Raw genomic sequence first — 18,591 nt, forward strand, 5'->3', positions numbered from 1 at the left:
ATATATATATATAAAAAAAAAACCAAAAAATACCCACAAAAGAAATAAGAAAAAGAAGACGAAGCAACCGGCCCCTGCCGAGGAGCAGGACCTGTTGCCTCGCCATCCATTTCAGCGGGGGTTTCTCCTGCAATTGGTTTTCCTCCTTCAATTTCCTTTCCTTCCCTGCGGCCGGCGGCGGGGGGCACGCGGGGGGCCCGGGCGCGGGCAGGCGGGCGGTGAGGGGGCTCTCTCTGCCTATCCATTAAAACGATTGTTCCATGTGGCCGCTCCGTCTGGTTGTGGTGCTCATTGCCGCGGGGGCCAGGGCCACCCCGCGTTCTCCCCTTGTGCCACCAGGAATGGGGAGGGATGTGGGGAGGGATGCTGGAGTGGGGGTGGCAGATGGGATCACCAAATCATCACAATGGGCCAGGAGAGCATTTGGAAAGATGGCCTCTGGATCTCACCAGGAATTCTGTCACAGGTGAGGCTTTGGTGAGTAGATGGAGAGAGTGTGAGGCACAGCTGTGCCCTATTTCCCTGCTCAGGACCCCACTCAGTGCCCCATAGCTCAGCGTGGGGCTCTCTAGCCCAGCTGCACAGCGTGGCAGGGGATGCTTGCGGAGCAGCTGAAGCGAATCCTGCGTGGGAAGGAGAGACAGAGTGATGTGAGGTGGGTGCAGGGAACAGGGTCCCCCATGCAATGCTGCATACAGGCGAAGCACGACAGGATTGTTTGGGTGTAGGTGCATTTCGCTGTCCATGGAGGCTTGTCTTGGTCAGTGTCTTGGTTTTTGGTGAAGCTGGAAGGTTGTTTAGTGAGTTTGGTCCTCAGCCCCAACTGTAGCCTCCGGGGTGCTGGTTTCTTCAGGTCACCTGACACATTTGCAGGATCAGAAGTTGGTTGCTATTGATTTGGTGTGAGATTTGTGTGTTTATTTCTTGACCCTATGATGTAACCCAAGAGATGAGCATGGAGAAGAGGGATGGGAAGGTGTTGCTTTGAGGTGTGACATGCAGTGTCCAAGTGATACCGATGTGGGGTAAGGGAAGAACCGTGCTCAGGCTTTGTGGCACATCCCAAGTAAGGGACAAGGTACTGAGGGTGTGGGGACAGGACAGATGGGCACAGGTGGCAGGGTCAGGATGACAGAGAGGATGGTGTTGGTCTTCATGCAGATCTTGCAACTCCCAGGTTGGACCAGTCAGCCATGGTAGAGTAAACTTGGTAAGAGGGGCAGTGCCTGGATTCTTGGGGGTAATGGGGAGGGATCAGGAATCGGTGTGGAGGAAACAGGGCTCTCTCCCTCACCTCCTCTGTGTAATTGTAACTTTTTTGGTGTTCTAGGTGAGAGATCAAGGAGTGTCCAGTGCCAAAGTAGCAGACAAAGAGGAAGTTAAAGAGAGAGAGGCGGCTCGATGGATGCTTTTATGTAATAATTTATTGACATAGGTAAGGGTGTCTCTTGGTGCTGGGGAGGGATGGAGGTCATGGTCTGAAATATGCCCTCCCTCCCCCTGCATGTAGCAGCTGAGGTTCTTGTCCTTAGGCACAGGTTGGGCATTGCTGAGGGCCATGGAGAAACATCCCTCTCAAGCCAGGAAGGGGAGATGGAGAGAATCCCATGGCCAGAGAGGGGCTGCATCACCTCCCCGTGCTCTGTGATGGGGACAATGCAGATGAGGCATCAGGATGTGCCATGAGCAGGAGCGTTTGGGCAGCTCTAAGTATTCACTGCAGTGGAGGCAGGTCCAGCACTGGGTATCCAGCAGAACTGGCATGGGAAGATGGGAAGCATTAGGGAGGCTTGGATTGTGGTGGGATCCCCAGGGGCCACATGCAAGGGGTGAGTGTTGCTTTATGCCACCTGTAGCTACATCAAATCAACCCTGGCTCCCTGATGGGTTGGGGTTTTTGTAAGAGGCTCAAAGCAGAGTGTCTCCCATGGAGGTCACTAATGCTTGATTCACTGCAGGTGACATTGAGGAAAGTGGGTGAGGTGTCACATCCCTCCCAGATCCCTTCCCTCAGGAGGTTGCTGGGTTTTGGGAAGCACTTACCTTTCTGCTGGGGTCACTCGAGGGGGACAGCAGGGTGTCCCTGATATGCAAGGTCACAGCAGCTCATAGCATTGCTGGGATGGAGCTGTTTGCTTGTTGTGGGGTTATGGGAAATAACTCTTGAGACTGAGCTTTTCATTCCCACGTTGGGGAAGACGAAGGGAGGTCTCAAAGTGAGCAAGACTCTGGTGGATCTGTCACAGTCCCACTGCCCCCAGTCTCCTGGCAGCAGATCTCACATTAGAGGAGTGTTTCAAATGTTTTCTCCTGGTTGATGGTGTGGAAAGGTGAGGCATCCCCAGGGAGCGGAGGGCACAGTCTGCTGTGAGATTACAGCCATGTCAGGGAGATGCTGAGGGTCATGGCTCTTCTGCTCCTGGTCCTCAAGGTTTTTGTCCTTTGATGAAGACATTTGTTTTGTGTCACACACTGCCAAATCACGATAGGAGCAAACCTCGGGAGTGCATTGTCTGCAGAGACATCCCTTCACAGGGGCAGGTTTAGTTGTCAGAGTTAGTATTGTTGCAAGATGATGGAGGAGATGCTGGGAATGTCTCAGTTGTGGAAAATAGGCCCCTGATCATGCTGCTTCCACTGAACATAGGTGAGTGACAAGAGCAAAGACAGTCCTTACCCTGCAGGGACTCCATCAACAGGTGCGTGCTCATTGCTCCTTGGCAGACAGAGGTGGGCAGGACCCAGGACTCACTGGTGGATTCCCAGGGGAGATGCATGGATGGGGTGAAGGATGGCCCAAACAGCAGCAGGCCCCCTGCTGTGGGGCTTGAAGCATCACTATCACAGGGGACAATCAAAACAGGGTCCAACCAAGTGCTGGGTGAGATCCCAGGAGTGGCAGAGGTCCCAGGCACTCAGGAGCCCTCCCAGCTCAGCTCAGCAGGTGCCCAGCACCACGTCCCTTCCCTGGGGTGCGCGGGACCCGTGAAGCAAAGCCCCGAAGGTACAAAGTTCGTCAAACTTTATTGATACACTGCACAATCACAACCATCTCTTATTCTTGCCGAATTAGAAAAGGTTACAACTACAATGTAACATGCACAAATCTCAGGTAGTATAGCCACCCTTGGAATACAATGATCGACAGAAACTCAAGACCGGCCATCACGGCCGTCAGCAGGAGAGACCCGACAGCCACACTGCCCCCGCCCTGGGCACCCAGCCACCCCCTGGGCATCCAGACGTGGAAAGCAGTGGTCACAAATGGGTCTGCCACCCGGCAGAGCCGTGCTGGGGCCGGCGTCAGACAGCCAACACGTTCCTCACAATGGCACGTTACATGGCACGAGAAAGTCGAATGCCATCCCGGCAGGGGACAGGGGAGCCCACCCGACCCAGGGGCGAGGATGGGATGGGGGCAGCCCTGGCACCAGGCCCACCAGCCTCAGTGTGCGTCGTGGCATCTCGTCGCCGCCGCTCTCTGATTTGCCATGGCCTCTGGCCCTGTGATTCTGCAGCATTTCTGCTGTGGGGACAGAGAAATTTGGGGCTCACCAAGGAAAGGGCATGGGGTGGCAGCAGGGGACTGTTGTGGGGCAGTGCAGACCAGCAAAGGCAGCAGGGCAAGATGTCTCCTGCACCCATGGTACTTTTGGAGCAGACGTGTGGAAGGATGTGAGTGTTGCCGTGCCGGCTGAAGACAGTGCCATCCCCAGCCAATAAACATGCCCGGGGCCATGGGATAAGACCCAGATTGCCGACGGTGCCACCCTTCTTGGATGCCAGTGGAGAAGCAGAGCAGCACCGCAGGGACCGCAGGACGCGGACTCACCCAGTCAGTGCCGGATCCCCATCCACCAGGTAAGCCAGCGCCTCAGGCCAGCACTGGGACAGCCCCTGCCCCAGGCCAGGCGGTTTTTGTCAGTCAGCCACGGTACATGTTGAACATCCAGGATGCAGGGGCAGCAGCATCCACTGAGATTTTGTAGCAGATCCTGGGCAGCCCACTGAGAACAGGGATGAAGACGGGCATAGCTGCATAGAGGACAGGGTGGTGGCCCATCATGGCCTCTGGCTCAGGGTGGTTTTTTCCATCTTGTGTGCTGAGGGCTGGCACCCCAGCTTCCTTGCAGCCACAGAAAGCAGGTTTGGGCAGCAGCAGAGTTTGCACGGGGAAGACAGCGTGTGCATGGTCGTTGCTCTTAAGTCATCTCACTTATGGAGGGAGAAGGAAGGGACAAGGCACGGGGAGGCGCCGGGTCAGGACAGGGGACACTCTGTGTGCTTGCTCAGTGCCTTGCTGGAGTTGAGTCTCCCTGTCACAGCAACAGGGTCCAGTGCCACACGTGACTTTTCAGGAGCAGAATGGGAGTGTCCATCCCCAGACTTTGTGGCCCCAAAGCATCCCTGGGTGGCCATGGAGTGACAAGAAGGCTCAGGGCTGCCACAATGTAGCAGGCAAGGGGGTCCATGGTGCACAAGGCTATCAGGAGCACAATTCCATATGTGGGGAGATGACATGGGTAGCGGGGTGGCAGCTCCCAGGGTGACTGGAAGAAGCAGAGAGGGCAGAGTCTGGGTGTGTGTGTTTTGGTGTCGCAGGCAAGTTGCAGCAGGGAGCATTGGAGCAATCCTTGTCCCTGCTGTGCCAGCACAGCAAATCAACAGAACCCAGTCCTCCTCCACAGGGTCAGACACATCAGATTTTCCTTAGACAGGGGCACATGATGGGCATGAGACAAGGCAAAGTGAGGACATTGCAGCTCAGGGCCCTCTGAAGGGCAAAGATACAGACGGTCATGACTGTCAGAGCCATAGCAAAAGGGCCTTGTCAGCTGGTGTTTTGATCTGTCAGTCAAAGCCTCTGCCCCACACTGTGATGCTGTGCTTTTGATGTGCAGCTTGGAAAGTGCTTGGAGAACAAGCCCAGAGAAACCTCCCCAAAAGTGCTGGCAGAGCATCAAGGTGAGAGCCATGGGGCAGCCCCTGCCATCAGGGGGGCAGCAGCAGAGTGGGCAGGGATCTGGAGCAAGGAGTAAGGGCCTGGCTGCCCAATGCAGCAAGAAGGCTCTAGTCTCTAGGAGGGCTGGTGGCAGTCCCCAGGGCTCACGTTCCCAGGAGAGCAGCCTCATGTCCTCAGGAAGGTGAGGGGGTTTTAGTGGGAGCCACAGGGGTACGATGTCAGCTGGAATAAAGAGCAGTGGGAAGTGCGTGACCCTTGAAGGACAACTGGTTGTGTCCGGTGACCCTCTCCCAAAGGGCCAGAGAGTATCCTGTCAGGAGCAGAGGCAGGTGATGGGGGGCTGGCGACATCAGGGTGCTTAGGGAGGAGCTTTGGCGACGAGAACTGACATTCAGGACCAAGAGGGCTGAAGGCAGAGCCAGGAGGCTTCAACCTTGGGGTCTTTTTGGGCATAGGCGGCTTAGTGAGACGACGAGACGGACATCCCGGTGAAGGCTCTGGGCGGCACCCGCCCCGACGGCTCCATGCCCCCGGCTTTGGAGATGAGGCAGCCACGGGGGGCACCGTCTGTGCCGGGCCACATCCCCGGGGCGATGGTGGCGGGTGACAGTCTGGTGGCACGTGGTGGGGTCTGTACAGCGTAACCGGCGGCGAGAACGATCCCGGCACGTGGGAGACGGGGCCATCCTCGGACGCTCGGCACCGCCGCCCGTCCTCCGGTGCATCGCCCGTCCGATGGAGAGGAGTCCCCAGGCGGCACGGCGGCCGAGCCCGCGGCGGGGGAGAGATGCGGCGAGGCCTCCCGGGACCCTCCGCTCCCTTATCAAAAGTCGAGGAGGAGGCGAGCGAGGAGGGTGGCCCAGAGGCAGAGGCCGGCAGCCACCCGGGACGCCGCGTTGCCGCCGTCGTGCACCGCTCCGGGCCCTGTTCGGAGGAGAGAAGAGAGAGAAAGGACAGCGTTAGGGCCAGCGCTGAGATGATGTGATAGAGCCAAGGGAGCCCACCTCCCCATTGTCCCTGCAGTTCACATCCCACCCCTAAGCTGGCCAGGGTGCTGTGTTCCCCCTTGGAGAGGTGGTGGATTTGTCCATCATTTGGAGAGCATTGCCAGTGTTGAGGAGGAGGTGAGGAGGTTTGCAAAGAGCTTGAGGAACACAGCAGAGACACACAGTCCTTGTCTGAGGAGGAGGAGGATGCCCTGGCCAGGTGCCAGTCCAGCCCCACCATGCTTGGAAGTCTCCTTGGAGAGTCCTGATGCAAACAACCATGTGAAAACCACTGGGACCAGAGACCTTGGTGCTCCAGAGTGGCACAGCTTGTGACTGCTAACAAAGGATGGTCAGCTCAGGAAATGGCATTGTCCAGATGTGGATTCTCAGGTATGCAGAAGCATTTTGGGGCTGCTGGGGCAGTTCTTGGCAGGCAGGTCAGGCAGGGAGGAGGCTGGGTACACCACTGGAGTAGAGATTTGCTTTTTTGTTGTGTTAGGGCTGTTATTCAGGCTGCAGGGCACACAGGGGGCCAGTCAGGATGGGATGAGACAGCTGGGCAGTGAGGGAAGCAGAGGCAGTCACCACACACTCTGCCACAGGGACATGGGTCTGTCTGCACTCCTATGGCCATGGAGAGGCAATTAGGGAAGTCACAGGTCTGAGTCCCAGTCCTGGCATTCTGAGAAGGAAGAAATAGAGAAAGAAGTGCTCAGCTGTCTTAGTATCAAAACTCAGGGCATGGATGAAGTGTGAAGTCAATGGGATTCTTATGTATTTGTGAATAGGTTGTCATGGGTTCATCATAGAATCCCAGAATGGTTTGGGTTGGAAAAATATCTTGTTCCAGCCCCTGTCAGGGGCCAGGAACCCTTCCATTATCTCAGGTTGCTTCAAGCCCTGTCCAACCTGTCCTTGGACACTTCCAGGGATGGAGCAGCCTCAGCTTCTCTGGGCAACCTGTGCCAGGGCCTCACCACTCTCTAAGTGAATTTTTTTCCCAGTGTCTAGTCTAAGCTCATCCTCTTTCAGTTTAAATCCATTCCCCCTTGTTCATGCCCTTATCAAAAGTGCTTTCCCAGCTCTCCTGTAGCCCCTTCCAACCCAAATCATTCTGTGATTCTATGAAATCATACCCAGTTATAATAATTTCCTCAGGATGGTGTTATTCCTTGTCTTTTTATCTACTGATTTTTTTGTGAACATTTATCTTAATTCAGGAAGAGGCAAAGGAGAGTTTGAGATGTTAAATCCAAGCGCTGCCAGAAGGTGAAGGAAATGATAGGAAGATTGAGTGATGAGCAAGAAGCTGTGTCATGCCCATGCTCAAACAAAATTGATTATAAGAGCACACGATCATCCAAGAGGGGTAGAACAGCTATGCCATAATCAGACATTTCCTTGCTGAATAGACCTTCTGATATGAAAGGTGGAAACCCACATTTCTTAGGGGCAGGTAGAGCCTTTGCAGGTAGAATGGAAAGGGCTCCTTAACTCGGTTTCCCTCAGACCTGCTGCTGCTCCCTCTTCTTTGGTTTTGACCCCCCCCAAACCAAATGGCAGCAGCTCAGAACATCATCCAAAACCATAAAAACAGTGAAAATTTCTGCAGATTTAATACCAAATGCTGATTAGCTTAAACTTTTATGTATTTACACCTGCCCAAATACTGCTAAATTGGTGCCTTTCTCTAGTATCTCTATAGATGTGGATTTTAATGTGTGACTAATTCTTATCTCTATTTTCTAGTTCACAGTTCTGCACTGGTTATTGGCTTTGATTTAATGACACTTTTAGAAATTTCATAATCTATCCTAAAGCAATTTCATTGTGGTTGAGTTGGAGAGTTCCCAAATAGATAAGTCACCTAATACAGAGAGGAAATAAAACTAAAAATGCTGGGTCATTACTAGAAAAAAATAAATATTTTCTATTGAATTTATTCTTTATTCTTTTCTGTGGAAGAATATATTCTACTATCAGACAGCTTGGCCTTGTAAAGATTGTAAAGATACTCTACAGAAGAGACAAGAATAAAGATACAGGGAGAAAATAAAGTAGTAATTAGATATGATCACAAAATGAGGGCAGATGGTTCATTGCATCCCAGGCTGCTTGTGACTCCTGTGTGTTCTCTGAACTGTCACTCTCTATGGGAAAAGGAAGCTCCCACTGGGACAGGGAGTGAACTCAGCTGAGGCTCCCTAGCCCTGTCAACCCAGCAAATATTTTGGCTCTGCTTTACTCAAACCCCAGTGCCTGGGCATTGAGGTGTGAGTGCACCTGGACTCTGGCTGCCCCTACTAATTATTTATTATTGCAGTTATTTATTATTGCTTGCTTTTAGTTTTCCTCCTCTTGATTTATTTTGTGTCCACTTTTCTGGCTATTTTCTTCCTTTCCTGGCTATTTCCTTCCTTGTCCATGAGGCAACCTTAGATTTTCTGGGACCTTGCTTTGACTACAGATGGCAAGGTTGGGATTTTGTTTCTCTCCTAAGATCTTGAATAGAAAGGTCAGAAGAAATCAGTGAGTTTATGGTGAATGGGTTTTCTTAGCCTATGTTGGAGGCACTCTCACTCCAGTGTGAGCCATGGGAATAGCACAGATGTTTACAGAACTAAGCAGTCCCTTCACATGCACCAAAAAATTGCTTTTCCTTTCTTTTCCTGCCTTCTTTCTGTCCAGGACAGAAGTCCTATGCCTTCCACTTCACTCCTCCCAGTTTGTTGCAATGTTCACCCTTCTCCAGGTGAGATACAGACACGTGGAGATGAAGAATTTAGAATGTGTCTCTTGCTGCCTTTCATTTTCAGGACTCAGGAGAAATGAGAAAGGAACATGCAATGCCCAGGGTGCTGCTGGAGCCTCTCTTTCCTAGAGGGCTCAGGAAAGGACAATGGCTGCTCTCAATTCTCATGGAGCACACCAGCAGCCAATGGGGAAAGTCTGTCCAATTCTTCATGTCTGAGGAAGTCCTGGGGACCTGATGGGAGGAAGCCTGTGCAGTGTCTCATGTCTGAGAGCAGAAGCATCTGGAGTAAGTCTTGGCAACCTCCCCAGGATGAGATTTTTCCTGATATTTTCTCTCAGGTAACTGCATGGTCCCTCAAGGCCTGTCCCTGCTCATTGAAGGGTGGTTGGACTAAATGACCTTTAAAAAGTCCCTTCCAACTCAAATTATGATTCTAAGAAGACTCCAAAAGGGATGTTCACCCCTGTGACTGAACAGCCACCCAGGGCAGAGCAAGGAAGAAAAAGCACTGGCTTCTTGCACATGAAAAGGAGGCACAAGTTGAGCAGGACCTTAGGCTGGCCACAAACACAGAGCCTGGAACACTGTGGTAAAGTGAGCAATGGCTATAGGTAAGCATTTATAGAATAGTATAATATATGGATTATTTACAGCATCTAATGGCAAATTCAGCAATTGGCATTTCATGAAATAGCTAAGAGAAAACCCAGAGTAAGTACCAAACACAGGAAGACAACTGCACGTGTGAAGTACAGGGACAAAGTGGAAATAAAAGTGTGAAAGAGAAGAAAAACCACGAAAGTGTGAAAGAGAAGATAAGAGATGAAGGCAAAGTAACCCCACAGGATAACAGGGAATGTGCTGGGAGAAACTCTACAAAACAAAAAACTCAGTGAAAAAGAGGTGAGATTTTCCCTCATCCCTTCACAGGAAGATGGAGAAGAGAACATTGATAAATACTGAGGAAAAAGAAGATATCCCACTTCAGCTCTGGCTTCATTCACCAAGACATGAAGGAAGCTCTTCCCCCTCACCTCCAAAGCTGCCCAAACCACAGTGCCATGGCACAACCTCTGCCCCCTGATAAAAGTGCTCCCATTTGAGACTCATGGATAATTTAGGCCAAGTTTATTAAAGACTAATTTTTTACCTATATGTTGATGATGATTAAAGCCTAACCCTGGCTGCTGTGTCGTGTTAATGATTGCCTAATAAAGCCTGGTTTAAGGTTTCAAGCTGTGTTGGTGTCTTTGAAACATCTCACCAGATCTGCAGCTGCAGAAGGTAAAGGTTGGTATGGACAGAGGGACACAGAGATCCAGGGGTACCAGCCAGAGAAGATGGAGCTGGAGAGCTTCACTCTGCTCCAGATCCTCAGGATCTGCATCTTCTCCCAAAAAATGGAATGCAGGAGGAGCTTGTGTGCAGACAGCCAAGAGGTGCTCACAGGACATGGGTGGGATGGAATTTGGAGGCACAGCCCAGGGGCCAGAGGGAAGGGCCAGGGAGCCTGTCATGAGCAACTCATGGTGACAAGGGAACTCAAAGTCACCAGGCAAGCTGGGGTGAGGGTGGGACTGACACAGCACTGGCACCACGGCAGGCAGGAGTGACACAGCAATAGCACAGGGGCATTCCTTGGTGTGAAATGGAGCAGAAGGAGTCGTGACAGGGACACAAACTCAGGCTCAAGCTCTGGTGTCACTGCTGGAGCTGGTGACCTCAGATACTGGGACAAGAAAAATGGCTGAACTCAGTGAAGCCCAGCATGGTCCCTAGAGATGGAACGTGACCTCAAATAATCCCATGTAAATTGGCTGACCTCAAGTAACCCAAATGACCTAAAGTAGCCCCAAATATGAACTGGTTGACCTCAAATAACCCCCAATGACCTAGAGTAACCCCACAATGACCTGTAGTAACCCCAAATATGAACTGGTTGACCTCAAATAACCCCCAATGACCTGTAGTAACCCCAAATATGAACTGGTTGACCTCAAATAATGACCTCCAGTAACCTCAAAGTGCTCTGCACAGAACAAGTTTGACCTCTAGTAACCCCAATGACCTATAATAACCCAAATGACCTATAGTAACCCCAAATACTAACTGGTTGACCTCAAGTAACCTCAAAGTGCTCTTCCCAGAATAAGTTTGAACTCTAGTAACCCCAGTGAGCTGCAGTAGCCCCCAGTGTTAATTGATTGAGCCAAAGTAAGCCAATGATCTAAAGTAATCATACAGTACAGAATGTGAATTTGTCCCAGGTAACCCCAAAAGATAATTAGTTGACCAAATAACCCCAACTAACCACAAGAGTTAGCCCTTTCCAGCTCTCTTGGAGCCCCTTTAGGCACTGGAAGGGACTCTAAGGTCTCCCCAGAGCCTTCTCTCCTGCAGATGAACACTCCCAGCTCTCCCAGGCTGGCTCCAGAGGAGAGTTGCCATTTCCCAAGGGGTGTTTGGAGCAGGAGATGAGGGGAGGGATGGCTCAGCACGGAGTCAGGAGGCTCTGAGCACCAGCACAGCCATCCCCCAACATCAGCCACCTGCTGGACATCTGCCCTGATCCCACCTAGAACATCCAGACAGCATAACCCACTCAATTAACAGCAAAAAAAATCATTTTATTATTGACCAGAGAGAATTTGGAACTCCCCACCCAGCAGAGTTCTGTCCCCTCCACTGCTTCCAGCCAGGCTGGCTGTGGCACCACAACTCAGCAGTGTGTGACCACCAGTTCCTGAGCTGCCCACCAGCAGATTCCTGAAGCCAAATAAAGCTGGGATTGCAATTCCCCAGACTCTTTGGCAGCAACTTCAGAGTTTACAGATCTCAGACTTTTTGTGGGGTTTTAATAATGGCAGGTGGCAACTTGAAGAATGATGAAATATTCATCATTCTTAGGTCATCATTAGATCATTGAGATGTTAAATCCAAGCGCTGCCAGAAGGTGAAGGAAATGATAGGAAGATTGAGTGATGAGCAAGAAGCTGTGTCATGCCCATGCTCAAACAAAATTGATTATAAGAGCACACGATCATCCAAGAGGGGTAGATCATCATCATTAGGTGTGAGCTGCTCCCTTGACCCGAAAAGCAGTGTTGGTGGCAGACACAAAAGAATATTTGGACAGATTCACCTGCCCTTCGAAGTTCCTGTAATGCACAAAAATAGGTGTGGGGTAATTACTTTCTCTCCTGTACAAAAGACCTGGTTCAGAATTATACTCCCTGAATACAGCACTGCCTCCTTCTCCTCTCCTTACTATTTTCCACTCCTAATATCTCCTAGGCACGTCAGATTACTGGTTTGTGTGCACAAATAAAAACAGAAAATCACTGCAATCACAGACACTCCACAGCAATAGGTAAACAGGGCAAAGATGCTATTTCTTACCTTTTTTTGTTTGTTTGTTTTGCATATATTTTGCATTGAGACTCTTTTTGCAAAATTCAAATAATTTTAGTAAGACTCTGGCGTAGGTTTTCCAAAGAAGCTGTGGCTGCCCCTGGATCCCTGGAAGTGTCCAAGGCCAGGCTGGACAGGAATTGGAGCAGCCTGGGATAGGGGAAGGTGTCCCTGCCCATGGCAGGGGTTGGAACTGGATGAGCTTTAAGGTCCTTTCCAGCCCAAACCATTCTGTGATTCTATGACTTGGGTTTTAAGTGTTTTAAGTCAAGCAGTCTTTAAATATTGAATCAGAGCTCTTATTCTTAAAGACATAATTGCTTTCCCTTGCTTTTATGTATTTAGTCTGAAGCTGCTGATTCTTAAGAGAGTGCACAATAAAGCATGAAAAGATTTTATCTCTCCATAGAATAATTGGTTTAAATCACATCTAACACTTGGTATTTTAACTTATATTCAGTTAATTCACCCAATCATCAATCATAAAGATTACATACTAGAAATGAGACCCTGAACATCAGAAAAATGCAGATGGCATCTTTTATAAAACATCTCCATCTCTCTTTACTCCAATAGCTCTTCAATGGAAAGGGCCAATAAAAAGTCCCAGAGCTCCCAGTTTGGATTGGGGGCTTGGGGGGATTTCCCTTGGTGACTGAGGGACACTCTGCATTTGAAAGAGATGTAAAGACCCAGGTTTGGGTGATTTTTCACTCTTATCTCCATATATAAACAGCAAGTACAAAATGCAAAAAGTGAGCCCAGACATGACATTTTTAAATAAAAGAATTAGCAGATTTCCAACCACTTGTGCTCCTCTCCCCTCTGGCAAAGGCTGGCAGAGACTGTCCAAGAAACACCACGCACAAACCCAAATAGAAGCTCTCCACAGAGCCCATCTTTTCCACTCTCCCCTGGGTTTCCAAGAAGCTGCAGTTTTGACTGACAAGCTGTTGAATTTCACAACATGTTCACAAAATGAAAAAAGCGCAATCCTTGAGGAAGGATGGAATCCCACCTGCTTAAATTCCTTTTTGAGCTCACTCCATGGCCTGCTCCTCACTGCTCCAGTGTGTTTCACTCAACACACTCTTGAAAGATGGGGGAAAAATAGAATATGAATGTTTGCCTTTTTCTCCATTAAACTTTACAAAATTAAAATAGCTTTAGGTGTCCTGAGCATTCACACAGTAATATCCAAAGGATGTGCCAATATCCTTTCAAAGACAAATTTAAGCTTCAGTGTTGATGCAGGTAAATACCCACATGGAAACAAATAGAACATTTTAACTTTTCCTTCCTAAGGCTTTGTCTTGCTGTCTCACTAGTAAATATTTTCCTAATCTTCCTTATATAAAACAAGGATTAGAGGAATATTAGCGTTTCACTGAACAGACCATCACAAACAGGAGTTGCTCCAAGGCAGGGAGAGTTTTACAAACTCAGCCACAGGATTGGGCTCCTACATCTCACTTTTTATGGATGATTTTTAATATCCCTGTTTTGCCATCTATGGGATCACCTCTAATGCACTTCATTTCAACCTGCTGGATGTGTTTGGGGGATTAATTTATTAAAATGGGGTGCAATTTTGTTTTCTCTGCATGTTGGCATCAATTAATAACCAGTGTGAGAGGATTGCTGTGCTGTCATGAGAGGAGTGTGTAAAGAGCAACACTAACTGCTGAGAGAAGGAAAAATGTCTGAAAATATATGCTGTCAAATAGAAGATAACCATGAGATAACTTGGAACAAAACCAAAAATCCCTAATCCAGTCTCCTTCTGAGTAGAGGGAGTTACCTGGACTGCAACCTTTTCTTTAGTCTGGTTTCAAGTCATGGAAAAAAGAGACTTAGGAGATGTTATTTTGTCTCACATTAGGGTAAGAGCAAGTGTAAGAGAGCCAGCAGGACAGGGAAACAGGAAAAAAATGGATATTGGGGAAACTTAATTGGAAACTTAATGTACTTACTTATGTACTAATTATCATAAATACAATATTTATAGAGTCAAAGAATCATCAAGGTTGGAAGAGACCCTTAAGAGCATCAAATCCAGCCATCAGTTCAGCACTGCCACTGTAACTCCTAGGCCTTATATATATAAAATACCTCATGTATTGTAAGTTATATTTTGCACTATATAAAACCTAATAATGTATATTAGATATTCTATAATTTATATACTATGAGCATAGTAAATAATATATAATAAAGAACAATATGTTTTTATATAACATGTCAACAAGACATACTATTAAATATATGAATAATATTGTTTTCATACCTATATATTTGTATTATTGATATATCATTATGAAAAATCTATACAACATTATATTTGTATTGTATTACATTATATATAGTCTACTATGCTATACTGCATTATACTGGATATTGGGAAAAATTTCTTCACCAAAAAAGTAAAACACAAGAGAACAGACCAGAACAGTGGAGAGAGAACAGAACCCAGAGCTTTGGCCCAAAGAGAAGAAATCAGGCCTGGGCAGACGAGAACTGGCACACAACAGAACAGAGTGGAGCAGAAAACACCTGAATGAGCTGGCCAGCCCACAACCAAAGCCAAAGGTGTGCCCCTCCCACCACCCCACATCACCATAGCCCCACCACAGTGTGAAGCTCTGCTCCCACTGTCCATCCTGATGCTGCCAAAGTCCAAGCTGGTGTGGAAACTCCTCTCCCTCTCAACATCTCCTTGAGCCTGCTACCCGACTTCCATCCTCTCCCTCCTGCTGGAGCCCAGCGGGGGGAAGGCAGACCCCTGCTGTCCACCCTTGGATCGTGACAGCTCTCTTGTCTTGTCAGAATGCCAAAGGAATGAGCCACAGGTACACACCACCTTCCTCAAAGACAGCTGTCCTTGATGACACCTTCCTGCCCTGGCCACCTGAATCCAGGGTGATGTCACCTGTCCTGCTATTGCCAGTACAACATGCTCATGCTGGCAAGTCCTGCCGGCAGCAAACAAGGGAACACCCCCACACCATGCACCCGCAGCGCGTTCTCACCTGTCCCAGGCTCCCTCCTCACCCCTGTGCTCCAGCAACACCAGGGTTCAGCCGACTGTTGGCCAGCTGTGCTGTGCACCCAGCGTCGGGCTGACACAGATCTCATCCTCTGAGCATCCTCTGGCAGGACCTCCCTGCTCGGGGTTTGTGCTGTTTGGCACCTCAATGGATGAGGAACACCAAATACAGCCAGCTCTGCTCCATCGCTCCACCACTGGCCATCTGCCAGCCTGCTTCTCTTCATCCTCCTCCTCCTCTTCATCATGCTCTTCAAACTCCTCTGCATCCTCCTCCTCCTCTTCCTCTTCTTCATCCTCCTCCTCCTCTCCAAATACCTCCTCTTCACTCTCCTTCTCTTGTTCCTCCTTGTCTCCTCACCTTACTGCAAAGAAGCAGCACCTACCATAGAGGATGATGCTGGCGTTGGTGTTGCCCAGCTTGTTTGTGGCCACGCACGTGTAGTTGCCATAGTCCTTCTCCGAGACGTTGAAGAAGGTCAGCGTGGACAGGCGGCCCTTGCTCTCGATCCTCACCCCCTCCAGCCCGTTTGCTAACCTGCAGAGGAAGGCAGACAGCAGCGATGGGAGAACGGGGCTGGGGCTCCAGGGTGGGTCTTGCCCCTCCCTGGGCACCCCTTGGCTTCCCACCAGCCAACATCACTATACACCCACATATTCCCCTGCTGGACTCGTGCATCCCAGTTTTGAACACAGACTCTCCATTCTGCTCTCCATCCCATAGCCCAGCCTGACCCATGTGTCCCACAGCCACCATCCCTGGGAGAAACAGCTCTGGGATTTCCTCAGCCCTTAGCTGAGCACCCACCAAAATAAGTTGATCCCAGCCTTTTTCCACATGATGCCCTCAGGCACTGTCACCCCCCTTCACCTCCTCACCTCCTCACCCCAAGGCTGCAGTTGACCCCCGTGCTCCACCACCTCTGCAGCCCCTCACCTGGTGTCCTCCTTGAACCACTGAAACTCCGCCACGGGGACGGCCGAAGCCTCGCACTGCAGGATGCCCTTCTGGCCCACCGAGGCACCCGTGTTCTTGGCGTTGGAGATGTACGGTGGGTCTGCAGAGACATGGTGCTGTGTCACACTGGGCCATGTGTGCCCACCCCCACCATTCCCCGGTGCCCTGCACTCACAGTTGACGGTAACTTTGACTTTCCGCACGTCCGGGACGGCCACGTCGTTGACGGCGCTGCATTCGTACTCCCCGGACTGCTCCCGCGTGATCCCTGTGATCTCCAGGTACTCGTCCTCACTCACAAAGGTCTGCCCTGAGGGATGTACTGAACGTGTGGCACCGTCACCCATGGACACCAACACCAGGAACCTCCCTGTGCCCCCTGCCCCGACACCCCCTGCCTGGGCATCTGGCATCCCCTCCACCCAGGAAGCACTTGACAAGCATCCTCAGCCCATCCCAGTCCACACCAAAATGTCAGCACCTCTGACTCTGAGTCACCTTAATGCCACCCTGACCACCTCTACAGGGACAACCATGCATCCCAGACAGGCCAGGATGACCCCTCTCAAACCCAGGAAGTTCATCCACCGAGCAAGCGCTCACCTTTCCCGGAGAGGTGTCGCCACGTCACGGTGGGCTCCGGTCTCCCAAAGGCCAGGCACATGAGGGTCACGCTGCTGCCCTCGTTCACGGTGATGTCCGACGAGATGTTGACAATCTGGGGGGGCACTGCAAGACATAAAGGCCACCAAAGACACCATCAACACACCAGCTTGTCAGGCACAGCAGGGAGGCCCCAGCCATGAGACCTGTCCCATCGTGTGACGCTGGTGTCCGCTCCACTGCCCTTTGCAGTCAGCAATTCCATGTCTCCAAACCAGGACCTTGGACTGGAGCCAAGCATGGATCTGGGGTGTGGAGGGGTCCACTCACTGTGCCAGCCCCCCCACTCCATGGCTGAGACCCCGATAACCAGCTCTTGTTATGGCCTGAGACAAGGCTCATATTTTAGCATATTTATTAAAGCTGTTTAAATTACTGAGCGTCTGCTCCTTCAATACTGGCCAGGGTGATTTATATTACTCTATCCCCAGATACTTCATCTAATAAATAACTTGGCAATCTCCGTACCCATAAATATCCCTGGCCATGGCAAAAAGCAATTAAAGCTCGCTTGCCGATGCTGCTTCCTGGTGCTCTGGGCTGTCGGACACAACCCCTAAAGGGTCTGCACCCCAGGGAGTAAATGAGGCCACATTTAACAACTCTCCCCAGACAAAACACCATACCTACAATGCCAGCCAGAAGGGATGCCCTGTGCCCCCTCCCCAAGCACACAACATGCTGAGAGCCCAGGCCAAGTGGCATCAGGTGCCCAGCCCTTGCACCCAGGGCTCTCCCACAGTGCTGAGATTCCAGGATAATCACCTGAAAACCACGGTGGCCAACACCAGAGAGAGAAAGTGGGGCTGCCTGGCTGTCCTTGCACCCCCAGGGAAGCTCCCCTCACACTCCCAGGGAGGTTCTCCTCTCTCCTGGAGCAGGAGAGGCAGCACAGCAGGATGAGCCATGGCAAAGATGCGGCACGGGCTCTGCAGCCCTATGGTTCTGCAAAGCAGTAAATTTCCCAGCAACTTGACACATTAATATAGAAGTACAGTCTGTTATAGCAGAGGGAGATTGTCTGAGTCCTTCAGGGGAAAGCAGCAATCCAAAAATGAAAAGTGTGTGCCGGCAACTGCTGGAAAACGTAGTTAACGCTCAGAGCAGAACTGCCCAACTCCGACAGCGCAGCCACAATGAGCTCCAGGAAGGCTGCAAATGGCCCTTCCTCAGACAAGATGACACTAATCCATACCACCAGCATCCTTGCACCTCTCCCCCCCAGTAACAGCACCTCAAACTGGTACCAGGAACATCTGAAAACTACAAGAACATCCAGGATGAGGCTTCCCACAACTGGGCATTTTTCATCTGCTCCTGAGTGTCCTAGTTTAGGGCAAATTTGGGAGGAAAACCTGCAAACCAGCTCTCCTCGTGAGCAATTTTGGTCTGGGGTGACCACCATTGTTAGAGAGGATGCTGAGATCTTAGGATGCCACCCCTGCTGCAGATGGCAGCCTGTCTCTTCCTTGTGTGCTTTTGCCTGCAGATGCAGGACTAGATTGACATTGTGTGATGCAGAGCATCACCAAAATCATGGTAATCGTTCTATCCTTGCTCTCTCAGCCTCCTCCAATTCAAGGCTGACATGCCTTTCCTGTCTGCTGAGTCCCAAACCACAAGTACAAAATGAGATGCAGAAACTGATGCTCTGGGCACAAATGTGAGCCTGTCCCCCTCCTGCACAGAAATATTTTCATTCCTGTGGAAAAAATTACCACTACCCAAAACCACTACAGTCACAGTGCTCCCATTTGGAAAACCCCAAGCCACACAAACCCACGCATCAGCCTGAAAGCCCTTCCC

The 18,591-nt window shown here is 50.4% G+C and overlaps 1 protein-coding gene and 1 long non-coding RNA gene across 5 annotated transcripts in view; one reads left to right on the plus strand and one right to left on the minus strand.

Annotated features, from left to right (window-relative positions):
• Nucleotides 1-495: 495 nt before the first annotated feature.
• On the plus strand, nt 496-4,663 carry LOC148182586 (uncharacterized). The gene is made up of 3 exons (XR_015774515.1): nt 496-655; nt 1,331-1,435; nt 1,533-4,663. It is a non-coding gene; the product is annotated as an uncharacterized LOC148182586 (long non-coding RNA).
• Nucleotides 4,664-4,723: 60 nt separating this feature from the next.
• Nucleotides 4,724-18,591, minus strand: part of LOC102106197 (opioid-binding protein/cell adhesion molecule homolog) — a 290,882-nt gene continuing 277,014 nt past the window's right edge. For 2 of the 4 annotated variants that reach the window (XM_005528459.2, XM_005528458.2), the window contains 5 exons: nt 16,726-16,851; nt 16,298-16,432; nt 16,102-16,222; nt 15,551-15,702; nt 4,724-5,887 (listed from right to left, as the gene is read on the minus strand). In XM_005528459.2, coding sequence (XP_005528516.1) covers nt 5,787-5,887; nt 15,551-15,702; nt 16,102-16,222; nt 16,298-16,432; nt 16,726-16,851 — 635 coding nt within the window. In that variant the 3' untranslated portion in view covers nt 4,724-5,786. Of the gene's footprint in view, nt 5,888-15,550; nt 15,703-16,101; nt 16,223-16,297; nt 16,445-16,725; nt 16,852-18,591 lie in introns of all 4 variants that reach the window. The other 2 variants (XM_088066805.1, XM_088066804.1) reach the window with 1 other exon arrangement.

This window comes from Pseudopodoces humilis, chromosome 25, assembly GCF_049639895.1.
Source record: "Pseudopodoces humilis isolate 2021_Gansu_Grassland_sample_001 chromosome 25, ASM4963989v1, whole genome shotgun sequence".
NCBI lineage: Eukaryota > Metazoa > Chordata > Aves > Passeriformes > Paridae > Pseudopodoces > Pseudopodoces humilis.